Source organism: Phalacrocorax aristotelis, chromosome 3 (assembly GCF_949628215.1).
Source record: "Phalacrocorax aristotelis chromosome 3, bGulAri2.1, whole genome shotgun sequence".
Classification (NCBI taxonomy): domain Eukaryota; kingdom Metazoa; phylum Chordata; class Aves; order Suliformes; family Phalacrocoracidae; genus Phalacrocorax; species Phalacrocorax aristotelis.
Window position 1 is genome coordinate 50,786,704 of NC_134278.1, and position 24,111 is coordinate 50,810,814.

Below are 24,111 nucleotides of genomic sequence, written 5' to 3' on the forward strand. Positions count from 1 at the left end.
TTTATATTTTGCATATCAGCTTATAATATAAAAGCATTAGCAGACGTGTCATAATGTATACTCAAGCACATTGCTCAGGGTGCTTTGTAGTGGGTCCCCTCCCTTTCCCCGAAGGAGGGTAAATATCCCCATAAGCATTGCCAATGCTCCTTTATTTGTGACCTCCTCTCTTAGGCTGCCACTTGAAGGTGCTTGTTTCTTGTGTACTTTTGTTATGAAAATGACACCTGGCATGCTTAGGAGGCCTGGCATTCTTGAGCTATGAACACTGTGAACAGTGTCGTAAAAAATGATGATGTACAAAGGCACCATCGTTAGCATTGTTCTTTAAGATTTGCCCTGTGTCCTGAACATGTAGGTGTTGAAAAAGGGCTTATTTCAAGCAGTGTAGTTCCACCAACTCACTGTTTTCCCCCTAAAAGCAGGATTTGACATGTGTCTACACAACCTACCTGGGGGCACCTCTCTGCTGTGATTGTGGGGCCATCTCAGAGTACATACAGCTACTGCAACCCCAAGATGCATAGATTTTGATTCAGCAATTCTGGCATATACTTAAAATTTTCTGGAGCAGGGGATGGTGTCTGTGAAGTGACGTCATCTCAGGGTACTGAAAGGTTGCCTTGATGCTTGTCCTGGAGTGCAGGTAACACAAAGCTGGTTTGTGCTAACAAGTGAAACCAAACAAAGCCACTTGATTTTATATTTTGTAGCATCTTTATTGAATTAAGGCTTCTTTGTCTGCCTGTTGAGGCTGTAAATTTCCAGATGCAAGTGTCTTCTACTTGTGCAGTCCTTCCCACGACGGGAGTTCATCCAGGCTGCAATGTACAGGGTCAGTAATTCTTGTCCTAGTAAACGGGGATGACCTTGGCTGTTGGCACAGTCAGGGTCCTGAAACCTATTGTCCTTGTGGCTCCACAGCTGCCTCTGAAAAATGTCCTAGACTATGTACTGAGCAATACAGCTGCAAAGGCCCCACCATGTCCCCAGTGTTGGTTTCAGGAGGGATTACTTGTGTGCAGCGTCAAATTGGGAACATGAAAGGGCTCCACTCATCGTTCTGCTATTTGGGCTCCAGTGTCGGGGTGGGGCGCTAACAAAGCATCAGGAAGTGCTGAAGCATTTTGACACAGCCTAGGTTTAGGCTTAACATTTAGCACTTGTGATTGTGACTGTATCAATGACAGGGATCTTAGTTTCTCAGATTAGGTAAATAGCTTAAAAAAAATACAGAAAGATGACTGTCATACCTGTGCATTTACCTGGGTTGTGAGGTTTCTGGGATGGTGCTGCTGCCAGCTGCATGCGAAACAGGAATGTCCTGCTTGCTGTAGCAAAGGGCTGATTCATTGGCAGTGTAATAGGAGTCATCTTCCCTTTTGTCAGCTCCTCTGGTATATTTTACCCCTGTAGTGAACAGAAAATACATTTATTAAAATCCAGTATAACCAGTAAGATGCAAGTCATCCGAGCGAGGGGAGGTTTGATGAAAACTAGAAGTTTGTAAATGGAGCTAGATGAGGCTTGGATTAATCAAGAGGGGTGGAAGCAGAGTTTGGTGAGTCCCTCTGGGGGCGAGCTCCCTGAAGCCACCATGCCCTGGGAGGTGCTGGGAGCGGCCACAGTCCCAAAGCCTCCCTGTGCGAAGGGTGAGATCCACCTCCATCAGCAGAGAGAGTCAGGCACTTGCAGAGGGAAATGGGAAGACGTGCTGGCAGGCTCATTTGCTGGAGGTGCCCCTTTCCCCCCACTGACTGCCAAGGCGGACGAGTGTCGCTAGCGCGGACGTCACAGTCTGACCTGGAGCTGCCCAAGCTGGGTAAGGAGAGTTAAATTTTAAGGCTGTAAAAAAGCTTTTCTCCGTAGGGGGAAAAAAAAAACCCAAACCAAACTCAAATGCTGTCAACTTGGAGATTGCAGACAGGGCATCACAGTGTGGAAGCTAAAGCCACGTGCCTCGGTGGTGAGTTTGTGGGCAGGGCTGGTTTTGGGGCTGGGTGTCCCAATGTAGTGTGCAAATATATAGGAACATATTTGGGCATGGCGTGAGCTTGGTTTGTGTATCCAGAAAGCAAGTCTGTATGATTTTTCAAATATGTTCCCAAACACAGTGTTTAAAATATGTTCCCCTACACAGAGTGAAATGTAAGAAACTGTAAGAAACCAAGAGGGAAGAGGCTAGGGCGGACCCGTGCCTTAGCCTCAGGACAAAAGAAGAACACGCATCAGAATATGTCAAAAGGAAAACTGATCGCTTTCTACTTTCAAAAGACATTATTTTACAGCTACCATTACATTTTGAAGAGCACACAGGTATTTATTGGTAGTGCCATAGCTACCCAGTCCCGAGTCGTGAAGGAGGAGATACCTGTTTTTCAAGTTGTTCTGTTCCCTCATCCCTCGTCTCCTAATTCACACCCTGTACCCACCGGCACTGCAGTAACGCGGTGAATACCTGGAGTCGCAGTTGTGCGTTCCCACCCCGGCTGCCCTTCCCATGAGGCTCCCAAGGGCTTTTTGCCCCTAAGAGTCAGCAGGTCAGACCCACTGAGAGACACACTTGGGTGCGTCCCTGGCTTTCCCCAGTGCTTAGGGCCATGGAGCAGGACCATTCCCTTTGCGACATCAGCTGCCAACTGAAGCGCATCATATTTTAAAACACGCTTTTTTTAAAAAAAAAATCAGATTATATCTTCTGGTTCAATAATAAGCTAATTATGTGCTTAAAATAGCACAGGAGAGGGGTCCTGTTTCAGGTTAGTCTACATAGCAGAGATGCCAGGGGCTGTTTTGGAGGTTGCTTGAAGGCTTTCTTGCGAGAAGGTCTCGGGTGCCTGTGGCTCCTTTTGAAGGGCTTGCTCAGGCCTGATCAAACCCAGTCAGGCGACAGCATATCAGATCTATTCTTCCCATCAGTCACATGTCAGCCGTAACTGTCGCCAGATTTGCAATTTAATGTGTGCGGCTCAACACTTCCAATTAATCCAGCCTGGGTATTTAACAATCTATCATTCCAGAGCTAGCACTTTCCGGAGCCGCGTGCAAGGCAGCCTTGCACTTTGGTAAGGCATGAGCCCTGGAAGGCTTTCTTCATGCACGCTGATATTACTCTTTCCCTGCCACTGTGCAGTGGAAGTTATTGCTAATTTAGTTGCACTTTACAGGCTTAGAGAATGTTAAAAAATCAACACGACAACAAAATTTTTTCAGAAAATAAATATTTATAATAGGTGATTCAGCAATGAGAGGCTTTTGTGATCCTCCATGGAAAGCTACTATTTTTAGTGAATTATTGTAAGCAGTAGCATCACTTACATTTATTTATAAAGGCATGAAAGAACGCCCATACGTGTTTCTAAATAGTCGATGTATAGTAACGGCCATATGCTGAGAATGAGCGAAAATAGAATTGAGCACTCTGGTTTCTACAATGCTGCGTGAGGGTTGTGCTGGGATCTTTGCATCTAAGAAACGAAAGACAGAGGGATTTTTTTTTCTTCTAGTTCTTCTTTCTAGCAAAACAAACCCAAAGCCTTCAGGGTGAAAGTCTGCCTCGCAGTAAAATTGCATTGTTTTCATTGAGGTCTAACTGGCTGACCACTGAGGTTTGTGAGCACTGTTCCAGTAGCTTCAGCAGCTGCTGGATTGGGGCTGTGATGACAGTGGTAGCTATTTTTATGAGAGTTACTGTACGTATAATATTTGGGTTGATTAGTTGTGTGTGCCTGTACTTCTCTTGGGGCTCCATGGCACAGAGGAGGAAATGCAGTGATTCCCCGCTGAAAGGGCTGCACAGATACAGCATGGAGTCATTTCGAAAGTTCCTACAGTGGAAACGCTTTAAATGCTGGGGCTTGCCATTAAGAAAAAATGAGGGTGAAAAAAAAAAAGATGTTATCTGCTGGTGACACTGCTCCTGAACAGAAATTACAGCTGTTCTGATGTGGCTCTGCAAGGACTCAGCCACATGTGTCCATTGCAGCTTTTTTGTATGCAACTCCTTGTGCTTGAGTTCAGTAAGTGGCAACATCTTCCATTCTCTGGCTGACTGCATTCATGTCCCAGTCAAGCCTGTGCTTACGTGCCTTGGGATTCTCACGAATTCAGCACCTTGCAAGATCAATGCCTTCAAGTAAATTCCTACTCTTAATTAAGTTAAATCCTTTGATTGAAATTAATTGTGTTCTTGAATTTTGGGCAGCTGTGATACAAAGTGTGTGGAAGGGAGCGGAAAAGGTGGCTCTTGACAAGGTGCCTTTAGCAACCTCCCAGTGATGGTGCCTGTCTCCTGATTCCCAGATCCTGTTTTCACACGGAACAGTGGCAGCATAGCAGAGGCAAGCACTCCTTACGGGGCTTCCTATAGCAAAAGGCGCTGGGGTGTGTGGCTCCTGACCAGGAGGAGTTGCTGGAGAACCCAACCTTGTTCTTGCTCCACAGCTGCATTAGTTAAAATATCAGCATTTTCCTTGCTCTTTCCTTCCTTTCTCCCAGCACCCAGTGGAAGAAAATAAATGGCAACAGGCATGCTCTACTCACAGCAAAACAAATGTTATTTATTAGAGTCCTCCTGTGGTCAGAGGATGTCTGTAAAATAACTGGAGATTTTTCTGCTAACTGGAAGCGTGATGCTCTGAGACAATTTCCAGGCAGTGTGTATTTTCAGCTAAGTTTTATTTACATCAGTGTAGTGATTTGCAGTATCACTGTTTGCAAAGAGTGAGGCAGCAGTTGTTTTAGTTAGAATTATTTTTTAATTTTTTTTCCAGGAAAAACTTTTGATTAAGTTGTGACTTGGTTCCCTTAGCCCCACGCATTGAGATACTTTTCTTTTCAAAAGGGAGGGTATGAACCTCCTTGGCTGACATGTCGCTTGCTGCCTGCCCTTGTGGCAAGGAGCAGCTGGGGTGGGGGGAGCGAGGCGCCCGTCGTTAGGGAGGGTTTGTTTTCCCTGCGCTAATCACCTTCTCCTGTCATGATTTGGCACGGCGCAGCGCCCTGCGTGCAGGACGGAGGCAGATCCGCGTACTGCTCTTCTATCTGAGCCAGCACATTTTGGAGGATAAATCTTCGCCAGACTTAATGTTCTCCCAGGGAGCTTTAATATCCCTCAAGGCTTTGTGCTCTTCCTAGGGGTGGGGGACGACAGGCGGAGGCGCAGGCAGAGAGCTAATTACAGCAGGGGCCTTTTCTAGCCATTCCCCTACCACCAAGGTCAGAAATACTCCTTTGAAGAGAGGATGAGGAGGGGAATCCACAGAGCCACCCTTCAGATCCTGAGCTGACTTTTTCCCCCAAAATCTGTGGGGTTTTTTAATCCTTTTTCCTGCAGGAGGGCATGCTCGGGTGGCAGGGCTGAGCCTGTGTCATCCCACTTATCCTTTGCAGGGCTGTGAGGATGGTGGCTTTGGCTAGCCAGGTGCAAAGGGCTGCTGGATGTCCCATGTGGGACCCTGGCGCACTCCTGCCGCCTGCTTCTGCTGAACAGCTGGTGGGATTTGTGGGAGCTGCCTTAGGAACTTGCAGATAATACCAAGCATCAAGCATTGAAAACATTTGGAAATGTCAGGAAAGATTTCTCTTCCTGTGTATAATTTGCTTAATGTTTTTTTTTCTCCTGCAACTTCCAGAATTTAGGGGAAATATAACAATCCAGAATACATAATACTTGGTTTTATATGCAAAAAATTGTATATTGGTACAACATGGCTGGAGAGGTATTGTGGGAGGACTTCCCTTACATATTTTAATTCTTGCTTTTTCTGCATCTCCAGGGCGCCCTCACTACTTTATTGAATGATATACATGTTTCTGGTTTGCAAAAGCTCATGGGAGAGAGGAAGAAATTCTGAGACCTCTTTGGGTTGGGGATTTCTAAGTTCCTTGAGAAGTGCAGCACTGCAGCCTTACAGAGTGAGGCAGAAAATGACTATATGGAACCACAGATTGGTATTTCCTAAAGGTCTCCTTGCCTAGACTTGCAAATCCCTTTCACCAGAAATTCCTACATACATGCACCCAAGTGGCAACTTTAATTTTTTGTGATTTTGGAGTCACTGTATCTGTTTTCTTGTTTACTTGAAATTGAATATCATTGGGGACTTTAAAGCAAACAAAACGTAAAACTCGTAGTGGAAGCAAATTTTGAGTTACTTCATGAGAAGGCACAGACACTGGTCTGGATGGATGGGTAAAACGTGTGGACAATTGAATGCAAAGAAAGTAGTTTGTTTCTTTTTTTATTGTTATTATTTTTGGTGGAGGCCCTCTGTAGGGGTGTTCATTCCAAGGGAGATTCGTGCTACGTTTTGAGTAAGGTGAAACAGGCTGGAAATTGAAATTCAAGTTTGCAAGCAGGGCCATGGAGAAGCAGAGTTCCCCCAAGTCAGCTGGAGGCTGATAAGCTGGAGTTATTTTCATGGCTTCTTTTCAGTGGCATTAGATCTGATGCCTTTCCCTCCTGTGTGGCTACCAGACAGCTTCATATAGTGAAGTTAGAACATTAAATATGTTAATACAGTATAAAATAAAGCATAATTCTCCCAAGTGAGCACTAGGAGCATTTATGGGTCTGCAGATAGCGTTTGTTTTTCTCCCATCATGTCCTAGTATCCCAGTTGTTAAAATAAACAACTGCTTTTGATTCGTAGCCATAACTTTACAGTTTAGGAGCCTGTATCTGAAATAACGAATTAGCCACTCACTACAAAACATTGAAATAAAAACAGACCAGTGTGTAACTTGGACTCGGCAGCCACCAGCTGCACCTCATCTTGCTAATCTTTAGGCTTTTTTCTTTTTTTTTCTTTTAAAGCGGGGGCTTTTAAGAGTTAAGTTACACAACTCTCTTTTTATTTTTAAAGTGAGTGGATTCCTTGTTGCGTTGTTGAGGATGATAAATTGATACCACATGTTGCTTCCAGACAAAAAAGACTCTGTACTGCAGTGGAAGTACTTGCAGCTGGTGTCTGAGTTAATGGACAGGCTCCACAAGGTAAACATGGGTTGGAAGAGGCCGAAACAGACACAGGGAGGGGGATTTTCGCTGTTTAAAGGCTTGAGCATTTGCTGCTGTTGCCTGACCAGAACGGAGTATTGAAATCACGCGCAGTCCGGCCTTTCTGGGAGACTCATTCAGTTGTTCATACCAAATCAGGTATATAGCACTCTGGAAATGATTAAGCGTCCTCTCTGGGAGCTTACCCATTTACAGTCTTATCAAAATATCAAGAGACACATGGAATTAGGACATGGTAGCTAATTTCTTTTTTTTTTTTTTTTTTTTTTTCAAGAAAAGTGTGGCTGGTTCCCTCAAGGAGTATGAACTGAACAAAATGTGGTGCAGTGGATCGACATTTATAAAAGCTGAGAGCATGGCCCTGTGTTTGGGGAAAGTGCTGTCACCCCATGTGTTGCTGCCCTGGCTACTAGCAGGCACCCAGCTGCACCCCTACTCCTGATGCCATCAGCCTAAGCCAAGGTAGGGTAGCACCTTGCTACCCTGCTTGCCTGTGGCACTATACTACCCTCTGCTCACACCAAATCTCACGTGCCTTGTGTGTTCCTCTGCCCTGGGTCTTCCTCATCTCCAGGGCTGGTCATTCTTCTTCGCAGGACCACTTCCCTGGGGGACTGGGACCCAGCTGGGCTGGGCTCAATGCAATGCAGGATGCTCTTGATCTTATCTGCAGGAACCTCAGCCTTCTGGCTCTTAGCAGAGCGCACAGCATTCTTCAAGTCCGGTATAAATAGTAACACTAATAAAGGGAGGAGCTCATCTTATTTCTTTTCTACTCTGCTCTTGTACAGTCCGTATGTTGTACCCATTGGTGGTATCTGAGCTCCTTCCAAGGTGTCTGCAGCCTGGCTAGCATCTGCCCCATCTACGTATGGTCTCCAGGACAGATTGATGGAAGTTACTTTATAAATCTTTTAAAGTTTGTCATTGCATTTTGGCATGGAAAAATGTGTTGTTTCCATTATCGTGGCCTAACCCTTCTCCCACATAAGTCAAAGGCAAATCCCCATTAATTTGATCAGCAGTGGGTTCGAATGATAGAATGTATTTTCTTTGCTTCCCCACCTCCTTTGCGGTTTGTCACATGGTCACGTATTACTAATGCACGTGGTTGTGAGCAAAGATTGCCCCATGGTATTTTCCTATATTTTGAGCAGATGGGAATATTCTCTGCCAGCTCAGAAACCAGGTAGAAAATACCATTATTTCTATCCACATTGCAGCCTGGTAGCACAGCGCCACAGCCTTTACTGATGTGAGTTGTCAATCCTGGTGACTTCTGTAACAAAACTTGCATGCGAAAGGATAATAGGATCCAGCCCTAATTTGATTTGGCACAGCATCCAACACAAGGAGAAACCAAGAAACTCCGATGCTGTTGCTGAAGAGGTTAGCGGGGGAGGTTACGTGAAAGAAGTGGGTTTTAAGGCGGTGTTTGAACAGAGGGTGGAGATGGGGTACACAAAAATAAATTGGCCATAATTATGCTTAAGAAAACAATCTTCCTACAGAAGAAAAATGAAGAAAAATAGAAGCTAGAGTGTAAGTGGCATATTGTGTAATGTAAAGGAAAAAAAACTGCTTGGATTTTTTTACAAGCACCAATTTTCAGTGCAAAAGTATTATTACATTCTTTTATTATTTGCATAATACCAACACTGAGAAAAAAGGTACGGTAAGAGGAAAATTACACATGTGCACACACATATCCACTCATGCAGGAGCCCTCACCCTGAAAGGTGCCTCAGTCTCACAATTTTACCATTTAGGATTTTCGTGGTTTTAGGCCAAAAAGTTTCGTACTACGGCTACCACTAGCAGAAATAAGCCATTTTATGAGAATACCATAGGTTGGAAACTGTTAGCTGCTGGCACTTCGGCTGGCTGTTTTTATACCTGAAGCTGTATAGTACGCTGTGTATGCCACCTCAGATATTTCTTTTCTGTGTTTTCTAGGATTTTTTTTCATTAGCAAGAGTCATGGTGCTCTGTATTCTTACAGCCAGCATTTTTAGGCGAGGAACAGCATGGTTTCTATGGCTCTTACAGCCTGACTTGGTGTGGTGGTCTCATCCTGCCACCAGCTCTTTGGGAGGAGAGATCCCCATGCAGATGTTCTCACAAGTGGTTGTCCATAAAAGTCACAGGATATGAACATGAGAGCTACCTGCACTGATGCAGTACAAGCTGGAATATCAGAAAAGGTTATTTTTCAAAAAAATGGCCATTCTCCAGCCAGTTGGGAGAAACCTGAGGAAGAAAGCAGTGGCGCCTACTTATCAGAAGTTAGAAACAGGCTGTTGCCAGACTCAAAATATAGTTAAAATGTCATTGGTTAAATAATAAAAAGCTCTTTCCTTCCTTGACTGAACAACTATTATGCTGCCGCTCGATCCACCATATTATAATGGCATGGTAGTCCCTTAGCAATGGACAAGTTTATAGCTGAGATACCCACCCAAACTTCTCTTGAGTGTGTCTGCGAAGTCTGGTCTGCTGTTTTGTGCAAATTGTTTAAAACATAACAGTTGCCATTTGAACCGTGGTCCACAGGATTTCTTTTTTCATGAAGTGATAATCGCAACCGTGTCTGCTGTCTGCGTGCGAGAAGAACTTTAGGCGTGTTTTCCATTTCACAATCTGACAAAAACCACAACACTTAACAGGGGGAAAAAAGCCATTTTATACTGAAAAGAATTGTTTAAAGAAAGCTAGGCTGTATTTCTTTATACATCTAATGTGTCTCTAGTTCGCTTATGTCAAACATCCATTTATCCTAAGGATGCAAATGTCAAGATGCTTGTGAATGATCCGTTCATTGATTCATTCTTTGTCCATTTAAATCTGGAATGTCTTCAGTGTTTTGTAAATGAAGGACTCTTATCCTGGATGGTTTGATAATGCTATGATTCTGTTGGCTCTGTGTTTTTAAAGCACACTGGTAGAACAAACGTGATTTTATCCTCTTTATAGATATTGGTAATTGGCCAAAACTAAGAAGAAAGAACTTGTGCAACTTTTAAACTTGATCATCTTTAATCTGGAGAAGTAGCACAACTGTTTTGTCGAAGGAGTATGGGATAGCTCCAAAAATCTTTCGTCTTGCACATGGGAAAAAAAAACCACACCCAAATGTGGAAGCATTCTCACCAACAAATGCTACTTGCCTGTCCTTTCTTTGAGCCATGTTTTAAGCCCAAGGTCAGCAGGATGAGTGGAGTGGGATTTTCATATCAGTTATTTCCGTTTAATTCTGGAGTCATTTCACTGGGGCTGCCGTGGACTGATTTTCTCTGCCTCTTTCTCATTCTGGGGTGATTCTCATCAGTTTGAGTCAACATGGGTTTTGGACAGTAGATGTTGCTGACTAGTGCAAGTGGGTAATATGCAAGAGCAGACTGTGCATGGGCTCCCCTGAAAGTACTGTATTTCGTAGCATCTTGTACAGCATGGGGTATCCAACTGTGTACAGCAACTTTATACAGCTGTGTCTAGCAGCTTACGGGGCAGAGGTATCATGGTGTACTGTGTCACATCATGTTTTGAAGACTGTGAGGATACTATAGTGAGGGGACAGCTGGTCGGCAACTGCAGTACAGGCGTAATTCTGGTGCCTCTAATCAAGAGAGAAAGTACAGCTTAGTCATGCACAGAGTGCCTGTGGGAGAGGAGCAACAGCACTTGCCGTTTTCTCAATAATTATTATAACAAAGACACAGCACACATGGCCATGAAGAATTAAAAAGACATTTGCAGAGGCTGTGATGAGTGTGCCTACCCCTCCAGTCAGATTTTTGCAGTGTCTTTGCAGTTTTTATTTCAAGGAACTGATGGCAAGATTGCTGATAATATAGAGGTTTGTCCCTAGTCAAAACTAAGGGAGAAATGCCTAGCTCCTTGCTAGCAGGAATGGAGCTTTGTCACACTCCTTTGCTTAGAATGCAGCTTCTGGGGGTATAAAGGTGGGCACCAGGAATGCACAGTTAGTGCAAGCACGGGGCTTGCTTTACAACAGCGTGCTGCCACACTGCAGTCATGCTCCAGCCCTCCCGTATCCACTACCCAAGAAACCTGTGTTGATGTCCAGGAGGGCCCAACGCTTTTATTCATGTTGCTGTTTTTACATGATGTTGGTTCTGTGATTTGAGATTTGGGTAGCAAAAGAAGAGGGGTGCTGGTCTTGATGTTTTGTTTTGTTCCTTTCCTGCAGAATTCGATCCGGCACAACTTGTCACTCCACAGCCGATTCGTCAGGGTGCAGAATGAAGGCACTGGGAAAAGCTCTTGGTGGATGATCAATCCAGATGGTGGAAAAGGTGGCAAGGCGCCCCGGAGACGTGCTGTGTCGATGGACAACAGCAACAAGTACACGAAGAGCAGAGGTCGGGCTGCTAAGAAAAAGGCAGCCCTGCAGACTGCCCAGGAGACGAGCGAGGACAGCCCTTCTCAGCTCTCCAAGTGGCCAGGGAGTCCCACCTCCCGCAGCAGCGACGAGCTGGATGCGTGGACAGATTTTCGCTCCCGTACAAATTCAAACGCCAGTACAATCAGTGGCCGCTTGTCACCTATTTTGGCAAGCACTGAACTAGATGATGTTCAAGATGATGACGCTCCTCTTTCTCCCATGCTGTACAGTAGTCCATCGAGCTTGTCCCCATCGGTAAACAAACCGTGTACTGTGGAATTGCCTAGGTTGACTGATATGGCTGGGACAATGAATTTGAATGATGGACTGACAGATAACCTCATGGATGATCTCTTGGACAATATAACACTCCCTCCCTCCCAGCAGTCGCCCACAGGAGGGATAATGCAGAGAAGCTCCAGTTTTCCGTATGGTTCCAAAGGTTCAGGGCTGGGCTCCCCGTCAAGTAGTTTCAACAACGCCGTGTTTGGGCCATCGTCCCTGAACTCCCTCCGCCAGTCGCCCATGCAGACCATTCAGGAGAACAAGCAAGCCACCTTCTCTTCCATTTCTCATTACAACAACCAGACGCTGCAGGATCTGCTTGCCTCTGATGCACTTAGTCACAGCGATGTCATGATGACACAGTCTGACCCACTCATGTCCCAAGCCAGCACAGCTGTGTCCGCTCAGAATTCCCGCAGGAACATAATGCTCCGCAACGACCCCATGATGTCATTTGCCGCGCAGTCCAACCAGAGCAGTCTGGTCAATCAGAGCCTGCCTCATCACCAGCACCAGTCCCACAACTCCTCTCTTAGTGGCAGCCGTGCCTTGTCCAATTCCATCAGTAACATAGGCTTGAGTGACTCGAACAGCTTGGGATCCACCAAACATCAGCAGTCACCTGTCAATCAGTCTATGCAAACACTTTCTGACCCGCTCTCAGGCTCCCCTTTGTACTCCTCTAGTGTGAACCTCCCGGTCATGGGACACGAGAAATTCCCAAGTGACTTGGATCTGGATATTTTCAATGGGAGCTTGGAGTGTGACATGGAGTCCATTATCCGCAGTGAACTCATGGATGCAGATGGGCTGGATTTTAACTTTGATTCCCTCATCTCAGCTCAGAACGTTGTCAGTCTGAATGTGGGGAACTTCACTGGTGCTAAACAGGCTTCATCACAGAGTTGGGTACCAGGCTGAAGGATCTTTGAGAACAGGGAAAATGGGCAAACAGGTCAGTGCCCCGTAGATGTGGTAAAATACTTGGTTCCTTAGTTTTATTGGAGTTTGCACCAAACACTTAATAGTTAGTGCACACTAATAATATTAATTTGGCTTGCGATGGCTTGCTATGTGTTGGTATGCAACAGGCACAACCAAGAAACATTTGGAGGTGTGGAGGGAAACGAGGCTAAGCTATAAAAGCTGTTCGGCTGCAGCACCGTCAGCATGCATCTGATGCTATGCGTCCTTCTTAATTTAAGCATGAGAAATGTTAATGACAAATCAGGCAAACCAAGGTGGAATATTTGTGGGTTTTAGGAAACACGGAGCTCCAACTTGCCTTCTTTGAAGTCGCAACAGATGGATTCTTCTCTGCAGCTGATGCTGCACGTAGCCAAGCTGTGTTACACAGGGACAGGGCAAGGGGCTTCGCAGTCAATGGAGCGATAGTACTGCCAGGGAGGGGTAAGAGCATCTTTGCAAGATCAGTGCAGGCACTGAGGATCAGGTGTGTGGGACAGATCTGGTCTGTACTAGAGTTGTATTGCTGCTGTGGTACAGCAACACTAGTGAAGTTGTTCAGGTTTTTTTTACATTGTAATTCTTGGTGAAAAAGGGTATAGCAAATGGAGGACTTATATATTGAAATAGCAAAGGTGGGATCCTGGTCCCAGGAATGTCCTGGGTTTAATGTTTTAAACACGCAAAAATTGTTGGTCCCTGCCCAGGGCTGGGGTGGGTATAATTTTCTTTTGGACTCCACCAAGAGAATATCCATAGGTTTGGGTTCTGACACAGGTGCTTTTCAAACATTAGCCTCTTCAGATTAATTTTTTTCCAGATTGATGTGTTTTTTTCCATTGCTTCTTTTCCACAGCTGGGGGCATCTGAACTTGTAAACATTGTTTCTGTCATCCTTTTGTGATTTGCAGGCTCCTGCCCATACCTCTGTCTGCTCACACGTACATATTCACTGACTCATAGGGTAGGTGCCACACAAAGTGCCCTTTCTCCTTTGTTTATTTATAAGGGAGTAGATTTCGAAATATAGTAGGATAAAAAGGTAGCTACGAAGTATTGGAAGTGATCTGTTAGCTTCAGAATAGTACTTAACAGAGTATCCCAGTGGTGAGGTTAAACGAGGCATTCAGTTTGCAGCTTACTTCCAACTTCCTTATTTTCTGGATGAAGGATGGAAAGGAGTCGGTGTCGTTTGACTTCACGGTGCATAATTTGCCCCTTTCATCTTTAATTGGCTTTTCATTCTCTGTTTCGCAGTCAGATGTTCAAGGGGAAGCTTTGCAGTAGGTGAGCAGCAGTGGTGAATCCCCTGAATGTCTTCCTGTGTGTATGGAGTACCACAGGAGACATGTGCTGTGATCTACTGTCTGTGGGGGAGAACAAGACTGCAGAGGAGTCCTCCTCTCAGTTGTTCTGCAAAGCTGCCTCGCTTCAGTGGAGTGGCTGGTTTGCACAGTCCTTTTTCTGTCAGTGGGTAGATTTCCTCTGGTTCTTTCACATCTACTGGCTCAAAGTGAGGGTGCTGCAGTACACGGCCAGGAGATAAGCCGTGGAGGTGGCCTCTAGAGGACACCATGTCCTGCTGACCCTGCATGGGACAGCAACTTGGCAAGGCCAGTGCCACAGCTGAATTGCTGAATTCTGGTTTTCTTTCAGTTCGAGTGCTGGATAATTAAGAAAGGGATGGGGAAGAAAAAAAGAAATTACTCATGGACCAGGAAGCAAAAACTTGCAGACGGTCACATTTGCCGATCAGTTCTCTGCAGGTGCATGAGCTGTTTGGATCTAGAAACCCTTTATGTGTGAGGTCAAAAAAAAAGGCCATAAAAACTTTATTGCTGTGAAACATCCAACAGTACAATCCACCAAATGGGGCCTAAAAAACAGATGTTATTGACAGCTTTGCTTGACACAGGGAAATAGGGCAGCCTCCTGCTTTTGTATCTTCATTTGCTGTGTATAGGTAGAAGATACCGGCAGGGGGACCTGCCTAGGCAGCGCCGAGGAGGCACACCACGCCATCTCCTCACCAGTGCTTGCTGCTGCCTCTTCACCCCAGCCTGAGCCATTCACAGAAATTGTAGCTGCTGTGATCTCTTTCAGGCTGCTCCCTCCGAATAAAGGAACTGACACATCTGTGTGAGTGGAGTCTCATTGCAGAGGACAGATTTATTAATGAGACAGCTCTCCTCGGCGGATTACTGTCCAGTCATCTGTGGAAGCCTCTTTCTCTCTCTCTCTGACAAGTGGACCGGCTGTTGCAGGGTGCCTCCGGTATCAGGTGCAAGAGCAGATGATTTCTGCTGAGCTGGTTCATCATGCACCCTTCCTCAGCTGTTAAGCAGTGCTATTTGAGAGTTTGCCTCCCTACGAGCCTCTCATATTTTGATAGGGGTGTCTTGCATGACATCAGATACAGTCATTCTGAATTTGTTTTCTTGGTTACTTCTCCACTTCGCTGTAGCGGTAGGGACCCCTGAATTAAAATCTTTTCTCTGCAGTGTTTGTGATCCCAGTAATGAATCTTTACAGGCTTGAAGACTGGGGAACTCTTTCAGCAGAGCAACGTGGCGCTTGCTCACGCTAAATCCGTTTCACGAGGGTGGCCAGGTGCATTTTGCAGGCAGGCCGAAGCAGCTACAATGGGTTATTGGCATACCTGGGAATAGTGAGTGCTGTGTTTTCTATGAAAAATAAGAGAGACCTTGGAGTCAGGTTTCAGGAAGAAAAGAAAGAAGCCAAATACATAGGTATTTAGTTTATACATACTCTAGTTATAGAGGGGGGTTTACTTTGGAAGAAAATCAACTACAGTTTCTTCATAGGGGAAGTGAAAAAACCCATGCAGGAGACGCCACCATTGCGGGTTTAGTGGCTGTGCACGTTTGCTGCACGTAAGCCTGTGCACAGTCCCTGGAGAGAGCCTTGCCCAGTCCCACTGCACTGGCCCTGTGACCCTGAGGCTGGCCATGCCCAGCCTTTCAGAGGGCCATAATTAAGGCATATAAACGAATTTGGGTTTGTTTTGTGTTTTTTTGTTTTCTTACAAGAAAAAAAGGAGAAAATCAATATGCTTTTCTCTTGCTTTATTCACTCAGCCATAATTTTCCCCACTTAAGCTGGCTGGGGCCTCTGTTCCTCTGTCTCTGCCTGCTTCCCAAGAGCACTGGATATGCCCTCCACCCACTGAAATAATCATCACCTTGGTTTTTCAGCTTGTTTATCAATAAATAAAGATGTCACTATTCCTTCGCCTGTCTCTAGAATACCTTTTATTTTGAAATTAATGGGTCCTCTCTCAGCCTGCGGTTCCCACAACTGTGCACTTTGCTCCATTGTCCTTTCCCAGCCAGCAAGTCCCAAGGGACTTGGCATTCGCCAAAGAGTGTCCCAAACAGACTGGCAGGGGAGACTCTTTCGGACGTTTACCGTTGCTGGGAAGGTCAGGAGCTGGTGATCAGCTACTGCTTGGGCAAACATTTCCTCTGGCATCAAAACCCATCCAAAAAGTTGTTTTTACCTCGATTGTTTCAGTTTACAATGGTGCCACGCAGGCAGCAGTGCTGGCAGGGCTTGGGCAGGGGGTGGAGGATGGCTTAGTGCAAGCAGGGCAGGAACTTCCTGAGCTGGTTTCACTGTCTGAAAAACTCATCTAGCTGCATCTTCTGTAGGGAGATTTCAGTGTGCCATTTAGCAGGATGCCTCTGGGCTCTGCAACAGAACTGTGCTGGAGTCACATTGACTTGTTCAAAAATTACAAGTTAAATACTGCACAGATCAGTTAAAGTCACTCATTTTGTCCTAGCATCATCTAGGTCCCACGTCATCTTACTGTAGCAGTAGAGTGCACAAGCTACTAATAGCAACGTCATGTAATGTTCGCACAATTGGATGATTAACATCTCTGATAAAGCAAGATCCTAGGAAACGTAACAAAGTGCCTGTTGGTATTTCATCGGTCCATATCAGTTTGGGCTACTTGCCGATTTGTTAATTGGTGTTCAACCTGTTTCTGGGTAAAATTCATACCAAAGACAAAAGCATAGGTCTGAGGATGACTTACTATTCACTACAGCACCATCTTCAAAGTTGAAGTAGACAGTGAAAAGATCTCCCATTTGGACAGAGTTCTGAATCAGATACCTCTGGACAATATGCCACGAGGAAGGTTATTTTTATTCTGCACCAGAAAGCTTGTTTTCTGCTTATTAAAGGTGAAATATGGAAACCAGAATCGGTGGACATCTTGCCTGAGGATGCTGACAGCCTCAGGACCATAGCCACGCTTCCTGCTCTCTTATTTTCAAAAATGAGGTCTTAGGGGTAGAGCTGGCAGGTTTCTTACCCGGAGCCAAGATGGGCCTGGCTGCCTTTAAAAAATCTAAAGGAAATTCAGGAGCAGCAAAATCTTCTCCATTTCTAACAGGTTAGTGGTTAAGGCGGTGGCACGCTTCTAACATTTAAATGTTGTTTCAGCCAGCCCAAGTTTTGAAAGGTGGTTTTGTGACTAGCTGAACATCACACACGCCAAGTTTAGTCTTTGAACAAAAATATCTATGTAGAAAACATATTTCGCTGGGAACAGGGATCTCATTAACTCCAAGGAGGGCCTGCCCCAAGCAGGCTCCTCGCTCCCCGGGCACACACAAGCAGCATGGGAGCAAACTCACTGCTCGTGGCCGCTGGGGAGGAGGAAAGGGGAAAGCCAGGCAAACCCCACTGGGGCTGCCCCCCGTGCAGTCCCACTGCCCGCAGTGCCCCTCGAAGCCCCTCGCATGCAGGAGCCAGCCCTGTGCTTGCAGCGATGCTGTGGCTTTTGCTGTGTGACGGCAGCAGGAGCTGACACACAAACATGATGAATCACTCACTCTTTCTGGGAGTAGGGCTTTTTGGTTTTGGTGTTTTTTTAATCTGGGTTTATGTTTTGGGGTTTTATGAACCAAGGAGAAAGATCTGAAAAAATCAGGATTGCCTCCGCAGGCTTGTGTTGTGAGCAGCTGAAGCCAGGACAGTGGTCTGATCCTGTGGTTTGGGTGTTCTTCTGTTAGTGTTTTCTATAGATATATTTTTTAGTACCTCATGCTTTGTCATGTGATTCAGCAGCAATAATTAGGCAGAAACTTGCTGTCCCTGCAGATGCCAAGATTACAGGATGACATACTCTCACCAGATGACAGCACAAACTGATATTTTTAGAACAGCCCGCATCAACTGGTCTCCCCAGTGCTTTCCTCCCCGAGATCGGCAGAACACAGGTTTTATTACAGAATGAGTCTTCACAAATCGTCTTTTTCATGTGAATGAGCCATAATGATTGTTTAGAGCTGCAGATCAGTGTTGGTCCCCAGACATGCTGTTGCTTGATAGCTGGGATAGTTACAGGTGTTAATTTTTTCTTTCCTTCTTTTGAGCCATGCTTTTAAATAGCCCCCCTAAAAACATATTTTCTTGAAGAAGTACGTAATAAGAGATCATTTTTAGGAACATAACGTCATGCAGCTGAGGAAAGGTCGAGATCTTTTTTCATAGCAATGCAGCACTCAGCCAAGGTGATGAACTGACAGCCAGAGGGCTTTAAGTCTTGTGTTGATGACAGCCAAAGAGCACAGATCTAGCGTAGGCCAGCAGGAGTGCACATATTTGAGTAGTACTGTACGTAAATAGCTGGCCTTTCTTTCCTGGCCTGGGGAGGGAGGATGAAGGAAGGATGCTCATGCAACCCCATCCCAGCCTCCCAGTGCTGCTGGTCTCCAGGAGGATGCTCCCACCAACACTGCCCCTGATCAAGTCCCACAGGGTGCGTGGGGACACTGACCCCATTAAATCAAGTACCTGCAGCTGGGTGGTAGGAACGCTCCGCTCTGGTCCAGTCTACGGGGGCTATTTAATCAGCTTTTCCACTCAGATTACCACACAGGGTGGCAGTTGGAGTCTGGCGAAGCGGACGTCTGCTGAGCAGTAATGGGACGGAGACGTGGCTCAGCTAACGGAGGCTGTTGTGTAGCTGCGGTTGTCTGCAGTTACTCCAGGAAAAAAAAGCCACTTTTCCCAGATGTTGCCGTGGAGAATGGCTTGCATTTATGCACTTTTACAGCTGAGCTGAATATCTTGCCCATTGTTTTCCCTTGTACTGCCTGCTTTTGCGAACTGCTTCTCCTGGCTTTCACTGGTAATTTATTTCATACAAATGTAGAGAAAATCTGGTTTTGAGGAAGGACCTTCCCTCTTTCTTGTCTTTATACTATTTGTAAGTCATGATAGAGAATGTCCTGCCTTATATCAACATGGTGGAAATCCTTTTGTGTGACCTGTGTGAGCATTACTGGCCTGTCATTTTCAACTTACTGCAGAGGAAAATGAGAAGACTCCATAGGAGAGAGGATGTTTTTAAAATAGTCTTGCTACCTGGCAGAGAAAAAGAAACTCTCTGCGAGGACATTCAGTATGAAGAGTACATAGTATGTTTCCATAGCACTATAAATCCATAATTCAGGATGTTTCCAGCCATGCAGGTACCTCTTACTCTAAAAAGCGTGTCTTATTCTTCAGATTCCAATGTGCAAGCAAAATCCTCCTCTGGTCTTGCACAGGTGCAGCTGTTATGCACCCCTTTTCTGATCCACAGTAGAGGTCTCCTTCCCAGTGCTCCTGAGTGCCTGAAGAAAGCACTGTTATTCCAGCCAATGTACTTCACCCCTAACAGAAGATGTACTTTGCAAGCGTTTTTGGCCGTCTTCCTCTAGTTCAGCAACATCTTGCCTAAAAGGTGCTGTGTTGAGCACCCAGGCCGGTGTCTCTCAATGGCAATGTCACCCATAACTGGCAGGATTTTCACCCCACTCCTCAGGCCCCTGAACAAAAGACAGGGGATAAAATTTACCATAAGATTGCCTTGTAGAGAGATGATGTCCTTTATCTAAACTCTTCTCTGTTGGCCAGGGCAGAGGACTGAAGCCAGGCAGATGTGATGGTTCTGAACAGCAGGTGGGTATCAGCAGCACTTGTGCTGGAAAGCCAGCATAGCTGCACACTGACATGTCTGTAGGTGTAAAAACAAGTGTGGCAACATATGGTCTTCTTGTATGGGCAACAACACAGTGACATATGTAGTGGAGCCTGCATGCACCTGCTCGTCTTGCAAGCAAGTGCAGAATTTCCTGTGAATTTGGTTGTTCAGTATCAGGTCCTGATACATTAGGAAAACCTGATCTACTTTTAAGTGTTTGAGCATGAGTGGACCAATTTCTCTCTCTGGTGTCTCCTTTTCATCTGTAAAATGGGTAGAAGGGACCTTACCCATCTTTGAGGGTAAAGTGAACTGCCTGGAGGAGTGGTGGACTCTCCCTTGCTAGAAGTATTCCAGACCTGGCTTGACAGAACCCTGAATAACCTAACCTAAGGCCCTACCTGAAGGTTGGACCAGATGATGCTGAGTCCCTTCCAGCCTAGACTTTTCTATGATTCTGTAGGCAACTGGGATATCAGAATAACACACATATCAATAGTCATGGCACCTCCCTACAGCTCTCGGCAAGCCTTTCATTCCAGGGAGCTGATACAGGGTGAGAGAATGACCTGCTGTCTTTAGTTACATTTACTTCCAAAATACTTGGTTGTCTGCTGTGGTTTGTGATGTTTCTTGAAGTGGAAGAGCAGCAACAGACACTTGTACTTAACGTGCCTGTGCAAGTACCAGCACAGCAACTTTTTAGCTCCCATAAGTCTTAGTTCTGTGCCAGCATTCTTCCTCTTTCCATTCTTCTCCCTCACTGTCTGCCCCCGATTTTGAGCTGGGAAAGATCTGTTTTTATGCATAGAATTTAAAGAGAAAAGTGAAGTTGCAACGTGTCTGAAAGTTCAGGCCTTAGGAAGAAAAGACGTTGTTGCCAGCTCTTTTTTACCCTTGGGCTTCGCACCCTGACCTCAGTGTTGTCTCTCCGCTCAGCCCATCCTGGTGCAGCGTATGCTAAGCCTCTACAGAGGCTAAGACTCTACAGAGTGTCACTGTGGCATACCTGCCATGGCATAGGGATTCCTTATTTTTATTCTGTTTGAACAAAACTCTCATGCTGCAATTATGACATTATACAATGGCCACAATAGTTATCTTCTTTGTTTGTTTCTGAACAACTACTGTGTGTTCTTCAGTCTTGAGCTGTGAAAACCTCGGGCAGAATATTAACTTGTACTCACACCTAACGAAGCCTTGCGTTTTGAGCCTACCCCCATTTTGGACTAGAAGCTGTACCGCTGGCAGCAATGACAAATCAAGGGACAGAGATACTAAATCGAATGTATATCTGTCACTAAAGGATCCAGGTTTCCTTCAAAAGGTTTGCATCTCCAGTCTCTGGACAGTAAAAGTAGTTTTGGGGATTTCCTGTCCCTGGGGAGTTATTATGGAGTAGTGCCAGGGAGAACACTTGTTTTACAGACTTCTAAGTGGTGATGTTTTTCAAGATGTGATCCACTCAAAAAGCCTTCCATCCAAATCAGAAGATCTTTGGTTGGCCGCCATACAAAGGAGCTGTGTGTTGGTAGTGTGGTTTCTCATACCATAATTACGTAAAGGCGCAGGTAACTTTTAACAGAAAACTGTGTGTGCTGATTGTTGTGTTAGTTTACTGATAAACTTACCACCAGTGCAGGTTATCTGTGCTTCGCTCTGGGGAGCATCGATGTGTCACCTTTCTATTCTGAAGAAAGTTCCAGTGCTGCAGAATTGGCACCTTTGGGAATCAAAGGGAGAAAACAACAAGCGGCAGATGATCCTTCAGAGCTGCTCTGATGGTGTACGAGCTGATATGGGGCTTGGGAGATGGCCATCCAGTTAAGTGGTGGAATGAAGTGAGACAGGTGAGGAAATGCTATTGCTGGAGGGAAATCACAAGCAACAGCTTGACCACAGAGTAAAGCAAGAGTAGCATTTGTAACTGGTCAGTAGCAAGGCAGAGGATGGGAGGGCAGAGAAGAGGACAGAAGAAAGGGGCATCTCATCTCCCACATAATTGCTTGCAAGCTGAAGAATTAGAAAATATAGGCATACTTGCTTTTTGGTTTATGCTCTTCCACCAAATAAGATAAACAGGTTTAGCATCTAGGGTTCAAAGTGTCTGTGGGACATAACAAGGCAGGAGTTGGTCCTCACCCCTCACTTAATGCTTTTTTCTGGTTTAAAGTAATTATTCTCACCAACCACATGTATATATGCTTGCATAAGCTATAGCTTGATATAGTATTATGGCTTCTTCTCATGTCCAGCAAATGTATCTTTTTCCAGTCTTCTGTACCCAGGGGGTCAAAACAGCCATAGTGCAATTGCCTCTACTTTCAATACTTGTGTTTTGCATGACAGAGCCCAGGTATGAATGTAGTTGTGAAGACTGCTCTGCAAAAGAAAGCCTTCACTTCCTTCAGAAGAAAGTCTTAGGGAAGTCTAAGAAACTTCATCAGAAAGTCTAAAATTCTTCCTTCCTTTTCACTCCTTGATGACTGAAAATGGGCTTCAGGTTTGGCAGAGATGCTTTTCAAGGGAGAGCTGAATTTTCCAGGTGGTGGCTTAAGAAGTACAGGCAGATGATGTTCCAGTAGTGCCCTTATTGGAATTTCCTCCCATCCTTAGAAAAAAGAAACCATGCTGCACGTAAGAGGGGCTCTATGCCTTTGCTGTGTCAAGTTAGCAAATGCTGCTCTAACCTGCTAGCCCTGCTAGACTTCACCTTTCTTGTATCCTTCCTTGACCTCTGTTCTATATATTTTTTTCATTACTCCCTGTGCTTATAGTTCTGCTGCTCTTATCCCCCCAAACAGGAACCAATGGTAAAGACCAGGAAAAAGGATAAAGTGGGGTCTGGAGTACTTTACCTGGAGAGCTGTGTGTTGTCCTTAGAGGACAGCATCATCCTGGCTCACCAGAGGAGAAAACCTGTCTGCCTCTGTAAATTCAGGGTGACACTCCAAAGGACGAGGTTTTCCCACAGCCATCAGGAATGGGAAAAAAACCTCGTGGTGGCTCAGGACGCTGCTGGAGATATTTGGGGGCAGGGAGAGAGGAACACTGGGGAGTTGTGGTTGAGGACCACTGGTAAATGGAGATGTAACGAGTGTTTGCTTCCCTGCCTGATACAGTTTTCATTGCTGTGAAGCAGCAGGCCACTAACTCAGGGTTAACAGAGGCTTTTTGTGGCGAGACAGAAGGCGAGAGTGTGGGCCTATTACAGACTTTAATGGGGTAATTTGAAGGCAGGCAGGTTAAGACTTTGATCTACTTCTTTTCATTTTTTAATCCATTTGCAAAGTCCATGTAAACAGAGCTGTGAAAATAGAGTGTGGTTTGGTTCTGCTATGAGCAAATTTCACCTCAGCCATGCATCTGTCTCCTAAACATTGGCACTGTCTGAAGGATGGGTGTCGTCAGGAAAAAATATTGTGCAGTGCCACTTCCACAAATGGTGCTCATCATCATCATCCTCCGTCCTCCAATTTTTTCTCCTGTCACTTTGTTTCACAGTATCATATTTTACATACATTTTTAATTTAAACGTTTAAACACTATTCTGGTACTTCATTGGGAGTTTCTGTACTCGTTTACTTTTAATTGATAGCTCCATTCAAAGTCAGCAAGATTTCTCACACATGCTGAAGTTAAGGCTGTGCTCAGCATAACTGGCAGCTGTATGAGAGTGAGCTGGCTTGCTGGGCTGCAGTGCACAGGACCCGAGCCTTGCCTTCAGATGAGATTGCGCCTTGGGAAGTCACCCATTTCCAGCCCCCCCAGTGCTAAGGCTTTAAGGAGAAGTAGAGAACAGGACATGCGTTTGTTTGAGCTGCATACAAGCCACTAGCCAGGTTTTACTGGGTGCCACCAGGCCTGTCTGGGTGTCTTCTGCTGACCTTGTTACGGCCATCAGGATACACTTAACAAATGGATTCATTGCCAGGCAGTCACATTAACGAATGGCTAGCATTAATTTGCCCTTTGAAAATGAAGAAATCAATATGTTGATCCAGTTGGAAATCCCTTTATTCACAAAACAGTCTATCCCAAACTCCTCCACATAATTAAGGCTAAAGCCAAATTTTGTTTGGGTGAAACACGCAATCTGTCTGCTCCCTAAGCTGTGCTGAATGAAGTTCTCCCCTAATGGTGCAGGGAGCAGCTGTCACGCTGTTGCTCTAATAACCACGAGACAAAATGATTAAATTTCCATCTATCATTTAGCATTATCAGAATAGGTCATTTTAATAAAATGTTATCATAGGATCAGTGCCTGGGACCTTAGAAAGGAGAGGGGCAGTGATGGAGAGTCATCTCGTGACAGCCTTTGAGTGATCCCCCTTGCAGGAGATGCTGGTCCAGATGAATCTCGCATTCCCCCTAAATCCACCATTTTTCATGAGGGTGCCTGGTACCAGGATCTTTTGAGAGTAAAGA

The 24,111-nt window shown here is 45.3% G+C and overlaps 1 protein-coding gene across 4 annotated transcripts in view; it reads left to right on the forward strand.

Moving 5' to 3' along the window:
* Positions 1–24,111, forward strand: part of FOXO3 (forkhead box O3) — a 96,084-nt gene that overhangs the window by 66,726 nt on the left and 5,247 nt on the right. Inside the window, exons 2-3 of one of the 4 annotated variants that reach the window (XR_012659623.1) lie at positions 11,232–12,666; positions 21,321–21,533. Coding sequence is in view for 2 of the 4 variants with exons in the window: in XM_075087426.1 (XP_074943527.1) it covers positions 11,232–12,632 (1,401 nt within the window). In the remaining 2 variants the exon portion in view is untranslated. Of the gene's footprint in view, positions 1–11,231; positions 12,667–14,780; positions 15,930–21,320; positions 21,534–24,111 lie in introns of those variants that run through there. The other 3 variants (XR_012659624.1, XM_075087426.1, XM_075087425.1) reach the window with 3 other exon arrangements.